This window comes from Nelumbo nucifera, chromosome 6, assembly GCF_055504915.1.
Source record: "Nelumbo nucifera cultivar China Antique chromosome 6, China Antique-T2T, whole genome shotgun sequence".
NCBI classification, from domain to species: domain Eukaryota; kingdom Viridiplantae; phylum Streptophyta; class Magnoliopsida; order Proteales; family Nelumbonaceae; genus Nelumbo; species Nelumbo nucifera.
The window spans coordinates 64305690-64323341 of NC_142654.1; the positions used below are offsets into that span (position 1 = coordinate 64305690).

At 37.8% G+C, this 17652-nt stretch overlaps 1 protein-coding gene across 2 annotated transcripts; it reads right to left on the reverse strand.

The window, feature by feature from the left end:
* Positions 1 to 6217: 6217 nt before the first annotated feature.
* Positions 6218 to 17368, reverse strand: LOC104587106 (O-fucosyltransferase 16). Of its 2 annotated transcripts, none has more exons than XM_010244564.3 (10): positions 16948 to 17368; positions 16771 to 16830; positions 16560 to 16650; positions 16129 to 16205; positions 14179 to 14267; positions 13889 to 14072; positions 9618 to 9799; positions 7754 to 7856; positions 7330 to 7661; positions 6218 to 7237 (listed from the first exon to the last, which is right to left on the reverse strand). In XM_010244564.3, the coding sequence occupies exons 1-10, from the start codon at positions 17104 to 17106 to the stop codon at positions 6775 to 6777; spliced, it is 1740 nt and encodes a 579-aa protein (XP_010242866.1). In that variant the 5' UTR covers positions 17107 to 17368; the 3' UTR covers positions 6218 to 6774. The 2 variants fall into 2 exon arrangements, with proteins under 2 accessions (XP_010242866.1, XP_010242865.1); XM_010244563.3 differs by having other exon boundaries at positions 7330 to 7664.
* Between the last annotated feature and the right edge of the window lie 284 nt (positions 17369 to 17652).

Consider the following 17652-nt stretch of genomic DNA (forward strand, 5'->3'; position numbering starts at 1 on the left):
TTTCTAAACTCTCCCCCACCATCAGTTTGAACACATTTAATTTTAACATTGAAACGATTTTCAACTTGTTGTTTAAATTTGACAAATGTAGGAAGTGCATCTGATTTGTGAACAAGAGGAAAAATCCACTGATATCTGCTAAAGCCATCAACAAAGACAATATAGTACCTGAATCCATTAATGGAGTTCACAGGAGAAGGTCCCCATACATCACTAAAAATAAGTTCAGGTGGAGATGTATATGTAGTAGAACTAGAAGAGAATGGTAGTTTATGCGACTTGCCAAGAGGGCAAGAATGACAAAATGTCATCCGCTTATTAGAAGATAGAGAAAGATTATTGGAGGCGATGACATATTGAACCAGCCTTGCAGTAGGATGCCCAAGCCTTTCATGCCAGCGATCAATAGATGTCTGCACCTCAAGGAATGCAGTAGGAGGAGGGACATTATTTGTAACTCCACTTGAAATCCCCTATAACTCATACAAGTTGTGTTTACTATGACCCTAAAGTAACACTCTGCCTGTCTCCCGGTCCTTCACAAAGAACTCATTGGGGTGAAATTCAAAGAAATAATTGTTGTCCTTAGAAAATTTAGCCACAAAAAGTAAATTCTTAGTAATGTTGGGAACATGGAGTATGTCTTTCAAAATAAAGGAATGTTCAGAAGCATGTAATGTAGAGGTACCGGTATGTGCAATAGACAAACCTTCTCCATTGCCAATCGTTATTTGATCTGGTCCAGTATATTCAGATTGAAGATGAAGATTTGCCAAGTCTGCAGTTATATGGTGGCTTGCACCCGAATCTGGGTACTAACTGTTATCAATGATTGGACCAGTTGCAGCAGTGTATGCAGAAGGAGATGAATCAGGGCAAAAATTCTTATCAAAATGAGCCCTACACTTGTAAGCTGTATGATTGAATTTTAGACATATCTGGAACCTAACCCCTTGATAGGGATTAGGTTTCTTACCTTTCTGCTCACCTGGCTTTAACTTAGACTTGTAGCCATCTGTTTTGAATGACTAAGATTGCTTTTGCATTGCAACATTGGCCTGGGGAGATATTGGATCAAACAGAGATCTAGTGTGCTGCATTCGAATCTCATGATTGAGAAGAATAGCATGTATGCCATCAAATGATAGATCTTCTCCCTTCAGCAAGAGAGTAGTAACAAGAGATTCATAGTCTAGGCCAAGTCCTCCTAGCACAAATTGAATCAGTTCAGAGTCTGTGACTATTTCACCAACAGAAGTAAAGCTATCAGAGATCAAACGATCATTTTCTAGATAATCGGCCATTGACCGATTCATCTTCTTCAAATGGGTCAATTCAAATCTGTGTTGCATCACACAAGATTTTGATTTTGAAGCAAACAGCCTTGACAGGGCATTCCATACGCTTCTTGAGATTGTGTATCCAATAACCTGGGCCAAAACACCTTCTGAGAGAGAAGCAAGGATCCAACTGAGGAGCAACTGGTCCTGTTGTTCCCATAAAATGAAATCTGGATTCATGGTATAAGTACTATCCTTCTCAATGGTCTTAGGTGGGCATTGGATAGTACCATCAACATAGCCCATATCTTTAAAACCTTTGAGAGTAGCCACAAACTGAGATCATCATAGCAAGTAGTTCATGTGATCTAGTTTGATGGAGATTAAATGGCTTGTTGTAGCTGGCAGATTTAGGTTTACAACAGTTGTGACTCCAGCTTCAATAGCGCCTGAGCTTGCAGATACAGTCGACATGATTGAGTTGCAAAAGAGGTTAACAACCTGTGCTCTGATACCATAAAACAAAACACTATAAACAGTAATATCACAGAACACAGAAATTAGTAATCTCACCTTGATGATTTCGATGAGTTCTTGGACTTGAATTTATGTTGATTCTTAAGAGTACTATGTGTACAGGAGTCTTCATCATACATGTACAAGATAAGAATGCAGTAAGTTAGAACATGATAGAAATCGACATGTGTACAGGATAGAGTTTGATAGATGTATGACTCTATCATACTCTATTAGGGATAATGTTTGTTTACCCAACAGATGGGGTGGGCTTGGCCTAAATTACTATTCTTGGTTAATAAAGCTTGCCTAGTTAAGGTTGGTTGGAAAATTCTTAAGACAAGCATAATCTTTGGGTGCAAGTAATGACTCAAAAATATCTAAGGGATGAAAATCTATGGAATGCTCCTTTAAAAAGAGGGATACCTTAGGATTGGAAAGGAATTCTTAATTCTAGAATTCTTCTTAAGAAAGGTGTTGGATGGACCATTGGCAATGGCAGAAATATCAATTTCTAGAAAGACAAATGGATTGACTTTGGTGCCATTAAGGATTTAGTGAATAGAGAATCCTCTAGTGTTGATAACGATATTAAAGTATGGGATTTCATTGACCACAAGAGAAAGGTGAGGAAGGATGATAAGATTTGTAGAACTATTCCTAACCATGTTTGAAATAACAGTAGGCCCATTCTAATCCCTTCAGATTCTAGTGATGATAACCTTATATGGAGATTTGGTTTTGAAGGAAATTTCACCATTAATTCTGCCTACAAAGAGGTTAATGCTATGTCGAGGGGGTTGGGGGGAAGAAATTTGGTCCTTAGTAAGATATGGGGGCTTTAGATACCCCAAAATTAAAAGCATTATTGTTTTTGTTTTTGAATAATCGCCTGCCCACAAAATCCCTGGTCATATCTAGGGTGCTCTCCATTGATGGCTATTGCTTTTTTCTATGGCAAAGAAGATAATAGTGAGCATATTTTCCTTAAATGCACTTATGCAAAACAAGTATAGCTTATAATTAACCCACTCATAGTGGGTTAGGGAATTGGAGGCTCTTCAATTTAGAATTGGTGGTCAAATTTACACAATGGAGAAATGATGGGGGAACAAATGCCCTACAAGAAATATAGCTTTATCCTTTTGTATCTCTAGAAAAATAGAAGTGGTAAAGAGTTTAAGAATAGATCCCTTCCCCCCTTCACGTATCATTGAAAGAGCTCTAATCTCACATAGGGAATCAAATTCGGGTTTGGCTACTAATAACAATCCAAATAGCTCAGAATCATGGAGAACCATCATTTGGAAAGTGCTAAAAGATGATACTAATAAAATAAATTTTGATGCCTTGAGAAGAAATGACGAAACTTGTTTGATTACTTGCATAGAAGAAATCGTTGTGGGGATGTATTGGATTTCGAAGCTTCCTTTATTGGTATCACCACAATAATTTTTACTGAAGCTTAGGCTGCTTTGGAAGCCCATAATATGGCTCAAAACTTCAAGAGTTCTCCCATCTATATTGCAAGTGACTCCCTCGTAGTGATTTCATGCCTGAAGAAAAGCTAACTAAAGTACCTTGGAGGCTGAAGACCATCATCAAAGAATGTTTGAGACTGGTTGATAAATTGGATCATAGTGTCTCATATGCCCATTCCTTCAGAGAAGTGAATCAAACTGTGGACTAGTTGGTGCATCAAGATTTTTTCTCTGCTGTCCCTTTTTCCTTTTGTATCTATTCTCTCCCTGAGGATTTATTGAATATCTGTAGAAATGATTCATGGGGCCTAGATACTCTCGTCTTGTGTAGCTTCCTTTAGTTTTTACCAGAAAATGAAGATATTGAAATAGTTGGATATGCTAGGGAAATGTGTTAGAGAATAAAAACCTATTTAGGGGCCTCACCTAATAGCTTAAGATTTTAGGCTGAGCAAGTTGCTAACCGGCTGGTTGGTAAGGTCTCTCACTAGTTGTAGCAGAGACTTGGGATCAAATTTAACCTGCACCTGGGGTTGGGGGATGGGCTACCCCCAATTGCATCAGTTGGAACAAAAGCATTTTAAGTTGAATAGTTTCTTAAGATGGTATTAGAGCTAGTTTGACCAAGTAGTCTAGGGTTTGATCCTCATTGCCCTCATTATAATTATTAAATTTCAGAATAGGGTATGGGTGGACTCATTCTTGTTCACATTTCAAGCCCAATAGGCTTTCGCATGAGGGGGTGTGTTAGGGGGTGGAAATGAATCAAGCTTTTCATGAGCTATTCAAGCTCGACTCGTGAAAAGCTCGATTCGGCTTAATTTAAATTGAGTTCAAGCCCAATATATAAACTCGTTTATTAATCGAGTCGAGCTCAAGCCCAATGAAGCTTGGCTCGGGGCTTGCAAGCCTAATCGATCCTAATACATACATATAATAAAAATTACTATATGTATAATAGTTTATTTTTATAAGAATGATAATAAATAATTTTTATAATTGTTAAATTTTTGTATGTAAAATAAAAAATAATTTTCATATGTATAACTTTTATTTTTTATAGGAATCTTAGATTACATTCAAGCTTAAGTCGAGCCAAGCTCGAACATATGAGCTTTTAGGCTAAGTCAAATTCTAGCTCAAGTCTCGAGCTTGAATCTCACATTATTTTAACGAGTCGAGCTTGAATAGCTAGATATTCGCCTTGGTTCAAATCCACCCCTTGTGTTAGAGAATAAAAACCTATTCAAGGATTTCACCTAACAGCTTAAGCTTAGGTTGAATGGTTCCTTGAGAAAATACATACAAGTCACTTGAGAAAAGCACATTTTAATATGGTATACGAAGAGAAACATTGCAATCAATAATACCACGATGACTCTAAAACATGTACACATCATACAATAGTTATCATTTATAATTTTTACTTTCTAAGAAAATCTGTTTATTTAATATTTTTATATAAATAATAATTATTTTTTCAAATAATAAATATGTTTTTATTTTTAATATATAATTGTAAAATAAAACATATAAATCATTTAAGGTAGATAAGATAGATTGTTTTATAATTTTCAGTTTTTATTAAATTTTTGGGAAAATTAGATCTTAAATTATTTATTTCAGTTTTTATAATAATAATTTTCAATTTATATTAATTTTGTTTAGAAAATTTATTTATTTAGTATTTTTATATAAATAATAAATCTGCTTTTCCAAATAATAAATATCATATAAATCATTTATGGCGGATAAAATAAATTATTCTTATAACTTTTAGTTCTTATTAAATTTTTGGGACATTATTTATTTCAGTTTTTATATTTTTTTATTAAAGTTCAAAAGCATTCCAAAAATGATCAATATACAGTTTCGTCAAACTATGCACTAATACAGAAGCATATTGATGTGTATTGAAGCCAAGGATTAAAATATTGACATATACGACCTGATACGGAGATGTTTCGTGCTAATACATACACAACTTGCACAAACATATTGGTATGTGTCGGACCATTTCCGCTGATATGATGGGATACGACCTGATATGAAAGCGTCCTCTGCTGATAGAGAGTATCTTATGATACTTTAAACCTTATTTACACTTTCAAGTGGACAACTTCAGCCTTGAAACGGAAGCTTTTGTCTGAGATTTGAATTAGCTGGCGTTCCTGTTGGGCGCTAGGCATTCAAAGAATGTAAGTGGAGTCAGGGTTGAGAGTGGTGGGAATCAATGCTCAACCGATTATTTTAGGAAAAAACAAATAAAAAAGTTAAAAATCGAACTTGGTTGTAACTCACCACCACTGCAAGTGGTGAGAACTGAGATGTGAAAATGGAAAGGAAAAGTGATAAGAAGCTGGAGCAAGGGTCTTACTGTCTTAGAGTCAATGGGGACATTCTGGGTATTTAAATATTAATGGGTTTTAGAAACGCAAGAAGCCAAAAGCCACCCATCCATTACTTTTTCCTGGGTTTTTTCGGCGGAGAAAGCCCATTTACTGCTTTTTTTCACTAAATGCAATTTAGAAGTGCTTTTATCTTAAGCTTGCAATCGCAATAAGAAATTAAGAACTATTAAACCACACCAAACATGGCCGTACATGGTTCATTCCTAAAAAGATTTTGAAATTAATTATATTTATCCAATGTTTAAAATATCGATACGCCAGTAGTGGTGGATCGGTAGTTTTATCTTTTTATTATTTTTTCAATTTTTGTTTCAAATCTGATTCAGAGGGCCAGTTTAAGATCCGCCCACCCTCTGAATCAGTTAGGACTCCGAAACATCCCCTATAAGAATGTATCGAAAAGCCCCCGATGCGATAAATATCGGCCAATTTGTATCTAAACAACCTTGATATTATCTCATTGTTGACGTTTGCACATTTGGCCAAATTGCAATTAAGGCTCAGCGTGGAAAGAGTACAAGTACAAATGTGCAGAGTACAAAATCTTATATTTTGTATTATTTTTGTATGTATTTGCATGTATTTTTACTATTTCCAAACTAAGCCTAAAAAATCTCTTCATCACTGCACATTTGCACCACTTCAAACATTTTAGTTCAACCAAACTGTGTTCCAACAACATTCATTTTTTCTCCCAGACAAAAAAGTAAAAAAGAAATAAAAAGACAAAAAACTACACAAGTACGACACACTTGTCTGTTCCTCCCCTCCCCTCGCCTCAATTACCTCATCCATATCCACCGCTCATCAACTCAAATTTACAGTTGGAAAAATCGCTGAATGTAAGGCATTGTACATGGGATCTCAGGAACCTTATGACCTCAATATTCAATTCTCGTTCTCAATAATGGGACACTGTACACTATCCCGGAGGTTGTATATACAGAAGGATACTGCACCATCTATTCTCAACAGCTATTCCTTAACGATGAGAACGTCGAAGAGTTGAAGAGGATGGGTTCAAAGAATTTGATGAAAGAATGAGTTAGCTATAACCAAACTCTCAAGGACAACCAGCAGTTTCATTTAATCGGATAGCATCTCCTCTAATTCCGGTTCCTCAGATTTGAGAAGCAGGCTATAATCCATATCATTTCCATTGGTCAACCCTTTTTCTCCAAGCCCATTCTGATTTTCCATGTAATCTAAATCAGACCAATCTGGCTCATCATCAGGAGAATGGTCATCGGCTGATTCACCAGTTTCTTTCCCTGTATTATTTACTCTGCCATTTTCATGGACTTTTGTCCTTTGGGAACCTGAATCTAACTTGACCTTAGCCTCTGGATCTTCACATATGCAGGTAGATGGATTCTCATGAAATTCACCTCTGCCAGGTCTTACCTCCTTTGGCTCTCCCATGAACCCTCGCTGGTGAGTACGAACCCTAGATGCAAATGCTTCCCAGGTCATGTTATCTCGGCTGAGAAACAAAGAGTACAGTTTCTTAGCATTCGGCCGAATAGTTCGTTTGTGTCCAAAGTATCTCCTGCAATGAGCATACCAAAATGCATAGTCAGTCACCAGTTTTGAGTTAAACAGTGTCATTTGCAAAGGACAAGAAAACAAATAATGGTGTACCTTCGACCAGCTAACATTCTAGCCATGTTACCATTATTATTGGTCACAAATACATCACTTTCATCACAAACAATGAAATCAAGCGCAGCCATACGTGAAGAAAATGAGGAGAATGGTGCCAATTCCTCCTTACTGGATATAGTTTCCTTTGTATAGAAATTTGGGAACAATGCCTTGAGGGGGGCTAATGTTTCTTCACCTCCATATACTTCACCAGATGCAACATAGATGTGAATGTCACTGCCAAATCCCAATGCTCTCAGCATAAGACCAACTTCCTCAGGAGTGAGTGGGCACTTTCCATGCCTCCTCTCCTTGTCAGGATTACTTCTCTGCTTATATCGTTCAGAATAGATGTCATTCATGGACAAAAATAACAGAGGTTATATAATTTCAACAAATATTTACAAGTTCACTGCCTTACATGCAGAGTTTTCCACCTCTTACGGATTGCACCCAGTTCCCTCCTTTCCTTCTCTCCTCCACCATAATAACATCCGGAGAATGCAAGCATATCAGGTTCAAACCTGTCACAGAAATTTCCATCAAGAAACTTTTTTACTCAGTCTTCACCCCCATCTTCATACAATTCTGATAAAAAGAAATTATGCAAAGCTAACCGCAAAGGTATTACAATTTGAAAACCTAGGTTCCACCAAGGATTAAAATTTTGCAACATATAGGGGCATATTAGCCGATACGCATCATATTGGTGACCCTCCAAATAAGCCCCTACAGTGAGTGTTTCGGGGTCTGACCTGTTTCACGGGGTAGACTGGCCTTTAAGCGACTCCCCTAAACCAATTTGAAAAAAAAACTAAAAGAATGAAAGGCAGCCAAAGATACATGCTGATACGCCCCATCCGGCATATCAGCCCGTATTAATATTTAGAACCCATGGTTCCACCCTTAAAAGGTTGCAAAATAAGCTAATTGAACTAACCTTTCTAATTATTGGGCAAATTCTTGTATCAAAGTCTACTAGAAACTTAACAAAAGCCTGATCAGAAATATATTTTTATGCACTCAAATAGGCATTCCCTTATTGAATGATCAGATCAAGTAAATAGCTTTGATGTTTGAAGATTCATCCTGATTGAATTTTTTTACAAACAATCAAAAAGCATTATTAAAACAAAATTTGTGAGAAAAGAGATATACAAAAAGGCCTTAAATAAAATGTTTTACAGTATAGCACCCCTCACACCCAGAACATGTCACCTATAGACAATCTCTATGTTTCAAACCCTTAAACTCATTAAGAACAAGAACCCCATCAAGAGATGACAAGTACCCAACAACAGGCCTGTTCCCTGCAAAAACTCTTCTTTTGTGTTCCTTCCCATCTGCCCAACATATGGCAAAGAAACCATATACCACATAATGAAGCCCATAGATCCTACAGAACCAGAATACCAAGGCAGAATTTCCTGTCATGCTGGAGGGAGAAGACCATTAAATGAGATCTATGACACAGCAGAAAAAATCCCAAAGGACACATGGCTGGGACAAAAAAGAAAGAGATCATACACCAATTCTTCACAAGATTTACATATGATAATAGTTGTGTTTCTGCACCTCCCCCCCGCTTCTTTCATTTAACTGATCAAAAATTAGAATTTTATCAAGGATCACAAAAAATATTCGAATTTTATCAAGGAACAGCAACAGGGAACCTTTCTACCCCAAACCTATCCTAGTATGGATGATCCAGAAATGAATCAAGCAAGAACAATAGAAAAGGATCTTACCAATAACCTTTTCAAGCTTACTATGAAGACAACGCATGTTGAAATTTCTCTATGCAATAGGGGTATAATTCAAGTAGAAAGCCAGTTATCTAGCCTAAATGACTGACATGTATATGAAACATGAGGTGGAGGGATGATTTGGTCAATCAGGCCAGTCCACTTCAGTCCACTTCAGCCTGCACCCTGGCTTTTATTACTGTTTTCCACAAGTAATATTGACTGGTGAAAGTTTCAACATCTTAATACTGAACTTGTTCAAAAGGAGAGGTTTATTCTGATCATGTCACGAGTTCCTGGGTCTCAAATTTTCTTCATTAAGAGAGGATACTGAGACATATGGAGATATTTTGGTTAGAAACCAATTGCCTAGCATGCACACATGTGCACACACACATGAACCTGTTCATGGGCTTAGCTTTTGCCAAATTTTGAATCGGCTGGCCCAAAGTAGTGCAAAATGTTCATGGGCCAAATCCAAAGCCTGGCCTGTGAACAGGTCTACACACATAACAGACCGAAGATCAATTCTACTCTTACCTCAAGTGCAAGGCAATAAAATGTCTGCTTCTCATTCGCATCCTTTGGACCAACTTTTTGCCCATTTTAAGAATTGGATCAGTAAATTTCAGAGCATGGTAATTCACTCTGCATCTCAGCTTTTGAAAATCTGTCTCCAATTTATTTGCCAGCCGGTAATCAAACTTGGTGAGCTGAACAGCCTGTATTGCAGAAAGGCTAAATGAGTTTCACATGGCATTCTAACTTGGATCAAATTCCCAACAGAAAAAATGAACATTTGAAGTCATGGATGTATTTATCTAAATCCAGTAGGGTATAACCCTCTATAGCTAACATTAGTTGATGTTATAGTCACATTGAATTAATTTCACCCACGGAATGATAGTGCATTTAATAACTAATTAACCATTCTAGTACCCTTTACTTCAACATTGTAAAATATATTAAATGTTGTAAAACTTGGAAAGGAGGAATAAACTAAAGCAAGGATCACCAGTTGATCTTCCCTTGCCAACCCATCATTAGAGCCAGGTCTTCATCAGGGCAACAACAATGTCTGGCCCTCAGTCCAGAACTGTGGCAACACCATCCTAAACATATAATCTGTTTCAGACCAATAACTGTCAACACTAGACCAGCAATATCAGGTCTTTGTCAGGGCAACAACAGTACCTGGCCCCAACCCAGCACTGTGCCAACACCAGCTCAACCATAATCTCTGCTTCAAAGCCAGATCTTTTCGAGGGAAACAACGACACCTGGCCCCATCTCAAGACTGCCAACACCAGCCCCAAGATAATAATGCTTGGATCAACTAATGAAAATCTTATCTCAACAATATCAGGCTGGTAAAAAATCGTTTCTACCCATTCCTAAGCAATGTTTTAAAATGTGGAGGCGTGATGCAAGGTGTTCCACTACCTAGAGGTGTGAGCCATAGTTCAGAATGCAAGAGGCGTAAGCCTCCCAAACACAAGGAGGCGTAAGCCTCCTTAAGAGGAGGGGGGTAGGAGGAGGATGAAGAGAAAGGGGGGATCTCATTTTTTCTTTATTTTTAATAAAAATCTTTTATATTAAGAAGAATAAAGATGCATAACATTAGTTTAAGGGGGGGGGAGGGTCTTGTTGAAGGGGCAGGGAGCAAACTACTTTCTTTCCCCTTATATTTTCTTCCCTTCCCATTACTTTTATTTTCTTTCCTTTTCTCTTTTTTTCTTCTCTTACTCTTCCCTTTCTTTTCCTTTCCTTTTTTCCTTTTTTTTCCCTGTCTTTTTATGTAAGATGTGCATGAGGTGTACGCCTCATGAAAAAAGAGCATGAGGTGTACGCCTCAAAGGTGTCAGTGCCTCTGGCATACACCTCAAGGAATTTTGGAAGCGCCTCGCCTGGAGGCGCGTCTCCAGGCATATGCCTCCCATGCCTTTTAAAACATTATTCCTAAGATAATAATCCCTATGCTTTTCTTTTACAAGGCGTCCTTTGAGGCTCGGCGCGCCTAATCGCCAAACAGTTTTGTACTATGTATTATAAAATACTTTTTATTAATTAATTTTTGACACTAAAATTATAAAATAGGCACTATTAAACTAAAATATTCATTTTGTGTTTATATGCTAATTTCTTTTTATTATTTTCTTATTTGTTAGGGTTTAATCAATATAAACATTGCTAAATGCTGTGTTGAACCCCCAAAGACTTTAAAACCTGAACCAATAAGGAAGAACTTAAAATTTTGTCTAATCAACACATTTTCTACTACTGCCTGTACTACTACTACACATTTTCTTTTCTTCTTTTCCTATAGCAAAAATATGGGTTCAGCCCCTATATTTTTTTGAATTTTCTTTTCCTTCTTTTTCTTCTCATGAATATGTTGATTTTCTATACTTTAACATGAACTCTATACTTTTCTTATGAAAATTATGAATAATTCTTAAGGAAATATGGTTATGGTACCTAGGGAACTACCCTAGGATCTATATTTTCTACATAAAAAAATCCATTGCCTAGGCACCCCGCCTAGGCGACTAGGCAACAAGGCGCCCCCTATCGCCTAGCCTCGTCTTGGCGCCTTCAAAACTATGGGTCCTATTGTTAGACAGTTTATGTATGCCCTTAGCTTCAATCTGATTTGATGTACTTGTTATTTAGTGGAAATAAATAAAGTGCATGTTTGATTCATGTTGTTTGGTTTAATTCTGTGTAAAACCCTAAAACTGGACATTTATAGAGATTCATGTTAGTTTTAAATGTTCACAGCCGTTGGATAAGTCTGGGGAGATTTATCCTACCAAGGCTGATGCTGGTGTGCCACCAAGTGTTGGGATGGCCTGTCTCAGCCATCAGGGTAGGACCCGAGGCACATGCAGTATGGGATTACATGAATCCTTGAACCGGACCAGATTTCCAGTCTTGCCCTGGACCTTGGAGATAGATGGGCAAAACTGGAAAGTTACACCTGACCCCTAGACTCGATTATGACACTTCACTAGGTGCTGGATCAGGCTGCCTTTGATATGCCAATCAGTGAGATCCTTAGCGGGGATCAAAACCTGGGTATGTTGGGGCAGTTTGAGAATTCATCTGAGTGGGTGGTCATAGTGACAGAATCAGCCACTTTGTCGGACAAAGGGTAATGATCGGGAATGCACTCTCTCTGATAGAAACCAAACTGCCGGCAGTTGATTTCAATCGTTGGAATTTTGTTTTGCAAAATTAATATACTTATATTATATGTACGGTTTCAAATGTTTGCAAATGGTTTTAATTCCCGGGATCCATGTGAGAGGAGAGTGCGGCACTGTTCCTTGCAGCCGAGGGAGAGGTCCTCTCTTGTCGGGCAGTGCTTGATCATTAAGGGCTGAGAGGTTAAGTGTAAGACCATTTAGGATAATACCTGATGGGCTAATCTTGCACCTGCCCACAGTCCCTGGGTTTTTATAAGATGGCTTGGCCCAGAGACCACTTAATGTAAGTGTTGGGCCCATAGGGTCCATATGATGGACTCAAGGGGTTCATTGAGTTTTTCAGTGAATTCGGCTGGGCCTTGTATTAAAGGCTGGGCCAAACCCATGTGGCTGGTGTGTAGATCAATGCTTGGGTCCCACGCCATACAAAGAAGCCCAACTGGGCAGCAGATTGGAAACTAATTAAACACTGAATACTTAATGGGCCAAAAGCCCATTTCGAACTGGGCTGATATGATCACCCAAAGATGGGGCGAATCTGAGATTAATGTTAGTGAAAAGGATGAGGCTTTTAACCTTATCCACTATGGGAGACCAAATTCAAATCAGATTTGAATCTGGTAACCTCCTAATAAGATCAGGAGTAAACTAACTTTATCTGCAGATAGGATTAAGATGATCCTCTATCCAGATACTGATTAGGATTGGGATAACTCCTGATTAGGAGGTTTCTTAATCAAGAAGAAAAGGAGAAAAACAAGAGATTTCGAACCAAGGAAAATCGCAAGAAAGGTTCCTGCGAATAGAGATCAGATCTCACTCTCCAGAAAAGGAGAAAAAGCAGTTCAGCTTTTTCGGTTTTGGTTCTCTCCTCCTGCCGCCGTCATCTGCCATTGCAAGATTGGATCTTTGCAGAAAAGAAAGTCAAGAAATCTGTTATTGACATCAGTCTTGCAAGAAAGACTGAAAAGGTTACAGTGTTTAGTTCTTCCAGAGGATTCTTGTGAAGGATCCAGTGTGTAGGACGCACCCTGCTGGTTCTGTTCCATCCACAACTGTGTCATCTTCAGCAGGAACAGATCTTGGAGCATTCTTTGGGCGTGAACACCAACTTTGGGAGATACTGCTTTTCCGGATCAGGTATATTCCTCCCATTTACCTTTTGGTACAGATCTGGTTTGATTATGGTTCAAGTAGGATCCTTGAATAATATATTCTAAATTTAGGGAATATGATTCCCAGTTGGGAGAAGGTAGGAAATTTTTTGAAATTCGCCCACCCATTCTGCAACCTTTATGGCGTCCATTAGATGGATCCTACCATTCTTTCACCTATTTCAGAGTTAACAAGTCAAACCCATTTTGGTTTGGATAAAACAATTGAATAGACTAATGTTTATGTTTATTTGCTAATGAAGCAGTATAATCTTTTTTTATCAATATGAAACAATATAACCATGAAACTGAAACATGCCCATTCTAGTGTACTGATATGTATTTTATTGTTGAAAAGGACAAACAATCAATAGACATTTTGAGATATTTCTAACTTCTGAATACCAGAAAAAAAAATGAATTCCTACTTAGGGAACTGAACACTTACATGTTTTTTCATAAGAACTGGTAGTACACGTGTTTGATAGCATCTTGCTGTACACTTCCTTGGAACACGCATAGTGTATGGAGTAACAACTTTCCCACCCTTTTTAGGGAGCTGTTTTATGATTTTAACATCTTTTGAGAGAAAAGATATAAACCAATCAACATCAAAGATCTCGGAGAAATTGCTGCACATAGCATAATGTCAAAACAAAAGCACAATATGTTTCAGTTTTTGTGACAGAGTGGTTGGGTAACTGCAAAATCTGGCAGGGTATATTGCTAACAACAAACCTAGCATCCTTCCAGAAGGATTTTGAGTCCAGCTTAGGAACAACTAAAGTAGCATTCAAAATGCGGGCTGCAACGACAGCATCTGTTATCTACAAAAATACAGACACAACAAATTAATCAGCAATACAATCAGAGAAGTTCACGAACCCAATTAATCAATCATAACATTATGCAGTGAAGAATAAATTAAGCAACTGCATTGTAGTACAATCATTATAATTATGTGGTCTGGAAATGGTGATATATATAACATCTAAGGGGATTAGCTTAAAATGGAAAATCATATCTTAGGCTTCCTTTATCATAACTATTTTAAGAAATGATATGTCAGATATATAAGACCACACAACAAGAACTTACAAGCTACGGCCAAAAGATACTTATTGCATTTTTCAGTGGCATACAACAGGTCATTTTCAGATGGCATCACCATATCAGATAATAATAGTTAATGCTCTTTTGCCTTCTGGTAAAGCCCTAAGAGTCCACCTCAAGATGTGCAAATCCGTTCTTTATATTCTTATTTTCTATCTTACATGTGCAAATGTGCATTGAGATGGCAGGGACAGGTAAGAAGCTATGGCCAAAGGCTAAATTCTACTGAATTTGGAAACTTTATAGATAACTTGAGTTTGAGCAGGTTTAAGTCTGCACAGTTGCACTTTAGATCTATGAATATTGCTTGGTAAGAGCCCAAGGGTGTATATTAACAGATTGACCTATTTTAAGTTTGCATACCATCTTTTTTTCCTAGGGATTCGGGGGTAGCCCATCCTAAGACCCATAACCCTCTAAACCTGGTGGCAATGAGATATGATCCCAAGTCTTCGCTACAACCAACCAAAGACCCTACCAACCGAACCACCATCAGTTGGCCAACATTCAATGTGGAGAACTTCTAAACGTAGCTTTCAAGGTGCCAAGGTGAAGCTAAGTGACAGGGGAGTGCCTTATCACTTAGTTGCCTAGGCAACAATACCTAGGCACCTGCCTAGGCGATGAGTTTTTTAGAATGAAGAAGGTATAAATCCTAGAGTAGTTCCTTAGGTTTCATAGTAATAAGCATTAATCTTTAACTAATACTTACCATAGTCCTCATGAAATAAGTATAAACCCCACAACAAATTATAGAAAATATACATATTTATGAGAAAACAAATAAGGAAAGAAAGCATACAGATCATAAGGGCTTAGCCCTTGTTTTTGGCCTAGAAAAGAAAAGATGATGAAGAAGAAAAAGTCCTATTGGTTGTTCTTGTGTGTCAATAGGATAAAATCTTCAAATTATTTCTTACTTGCTAATTTAGGTTTTAAAGTCTTAAAGGGTTTAAGACTATGTCACTGACTTGTGTGGATTGAACCCAAACAAATAAGAAAATAATAAAAAGGAACCGGTACAAGAATAATAAGATTATTACTATAAGCCCACAATATGAATAATTTAGTCTAAAAATATTTATTGTACTACTATTAATACCATAAAATATAAATATAAATTATTATGCGGTATCTTACATATAAATATGTAGGCATTTGGGCGAGGCGACCCTCAGAGAGTGCCTTATCACCTTAGGCGCCCACCTAGGCATCACCTTGAAGCCCTTGACAACTATGTCAAAAAGCGTCTCAGAATGAGCAATGAACCGCTAATGGTTTGTTAACTAGCTAGAAAAGAAATGGTAAAAAAGGAAAAGAAAGATATAAATCATTCTGCTGGTCCTTACATTACTGCAAGTGCAAAATAGTTCAATAACATCTTTGAATGGAAAGGTTTATTAAATTGATTATATCTTGAAGTTGACATTTTCAGGCCTTACATTACTGCAAGTGTAATCAATGGATCCATGTATAGTATGAAATTTTCAGGCCTTATGTCTTGAAGTTGCAAGCACCCAAAGTATAGGGAAAACAAGAGGTTTATTAAATTGATTAACCAGAAAGAAGTCCTACCCCTGTTCTTTGTTGATTTAAGCCCCCACTGGTCGCAATCATCAAATACCGATTTGGTTGTGTAACAACTTCAGCTGCTGTATCATGCCAAATAGAGTTCACGTCAAATCAATAAACTGAAGTATTTTTTGAAATTCCACGAAGCAGAATGCCCTCAACAATGAAACATTTCCTTGGAATTAAAAGAGGAGAAAATTGAATTCTATGTAGGGAACCACAATATGGCTAATTCAAGCTTTCAATGAGGATCAATCGACAAGAACAACCATAATCAATTTCCTGACACGATAACGCAGAAAATCAAATCCAAATAGTTCTTAAATCACACTACACTCTTCGGAAAGATCAAATCATAAGGTTACATCACATCAATCTAACCGAAAGGGATGAAAATGAGGAGTACAAGAAATAGGGAAAAAACAGATACAGACGCGCAAACTTGTTGCTGGCATTACTGCATCCGTAGTAGAATTTCGACAACTTCGAGACCCAAAGATCATGTCCTGCGCTCCCTCCACCGATCTAAGAAAATCAAAACGGAAGCAAGATTAGGCAAAACTGGAATAAGATCCAACGCTAGCAAACAAAATCAGGTTCGAAAGAAAACTAGTAAACAGAATCCTAGAGGATAAAAACCCTAACCGGAACACGGAACACTTGGTTTCTGATGACGTTCCTCTGAATCTCGATGCCATTGTTAAACTGAACAATAGATCAAGAAAAGAAAAGATACGAGATTAATAGGAAAAAAAAAACAGGTAATTAAACAGGTGCTAACAAAGAAACATTAAAATGAGGGGGACGAGATTGGTGTAGTACCGAAGTGGAGTGGCGAAGGCGGTTGTGGTCTGTAGGCGGAGGGGCGAGAAACGACAGAAGAGTAATGAGGAGTAGAAGAGCGGCAAATATGGTGGACAGAACCGGAATAAGAATCCGAAGCTGGTAGTGCTGGTTCTGGCGACGCCGCTGGAAAGCCATTCTGCTGCAAGCTCAACGTCAACACGAATTCTCTCCCTCTCTCTGTCTCTGTCTCTATCTCTGTTCCAACTTCCAACTGACTCACTTTCCCCCTCCCTTTCTCTCCCTCTCAGTGCACGAAATACTAGGGAGAGACGAAGAGGGAGCCCACAGACTACCGCTCTACCATGTAACAACGATTGTATACGCAGAGAAAAACTCAAAAAATACACCAAGCCACCTCAAAGTCTCAACTCTCAAGCCAACCGCGCGTTTTTCCTTTATTTCAGTGATTTGGGAACATCCCATTTTTTGACGGAAAGCATGCTTCCAGAAAGACAAAAACACCCCTTATTATCTCATTAACAAATAACAACGATGGCTTTTTGGTCTTTTTACCTCAAAGGCTCAACCAAAACCAGTCGCGCCTCTTCCTTCTTTTATTAGTGATGATGAGATTTGAGCACATCCACAAGAAGTGTGCTTTTCAAAAGACAAAAATGTCCCCATAATCATTAACAACGGTGGTTTTTTGGTCGTCTTTTCACCTCAAAGGCCCAAGCCAAC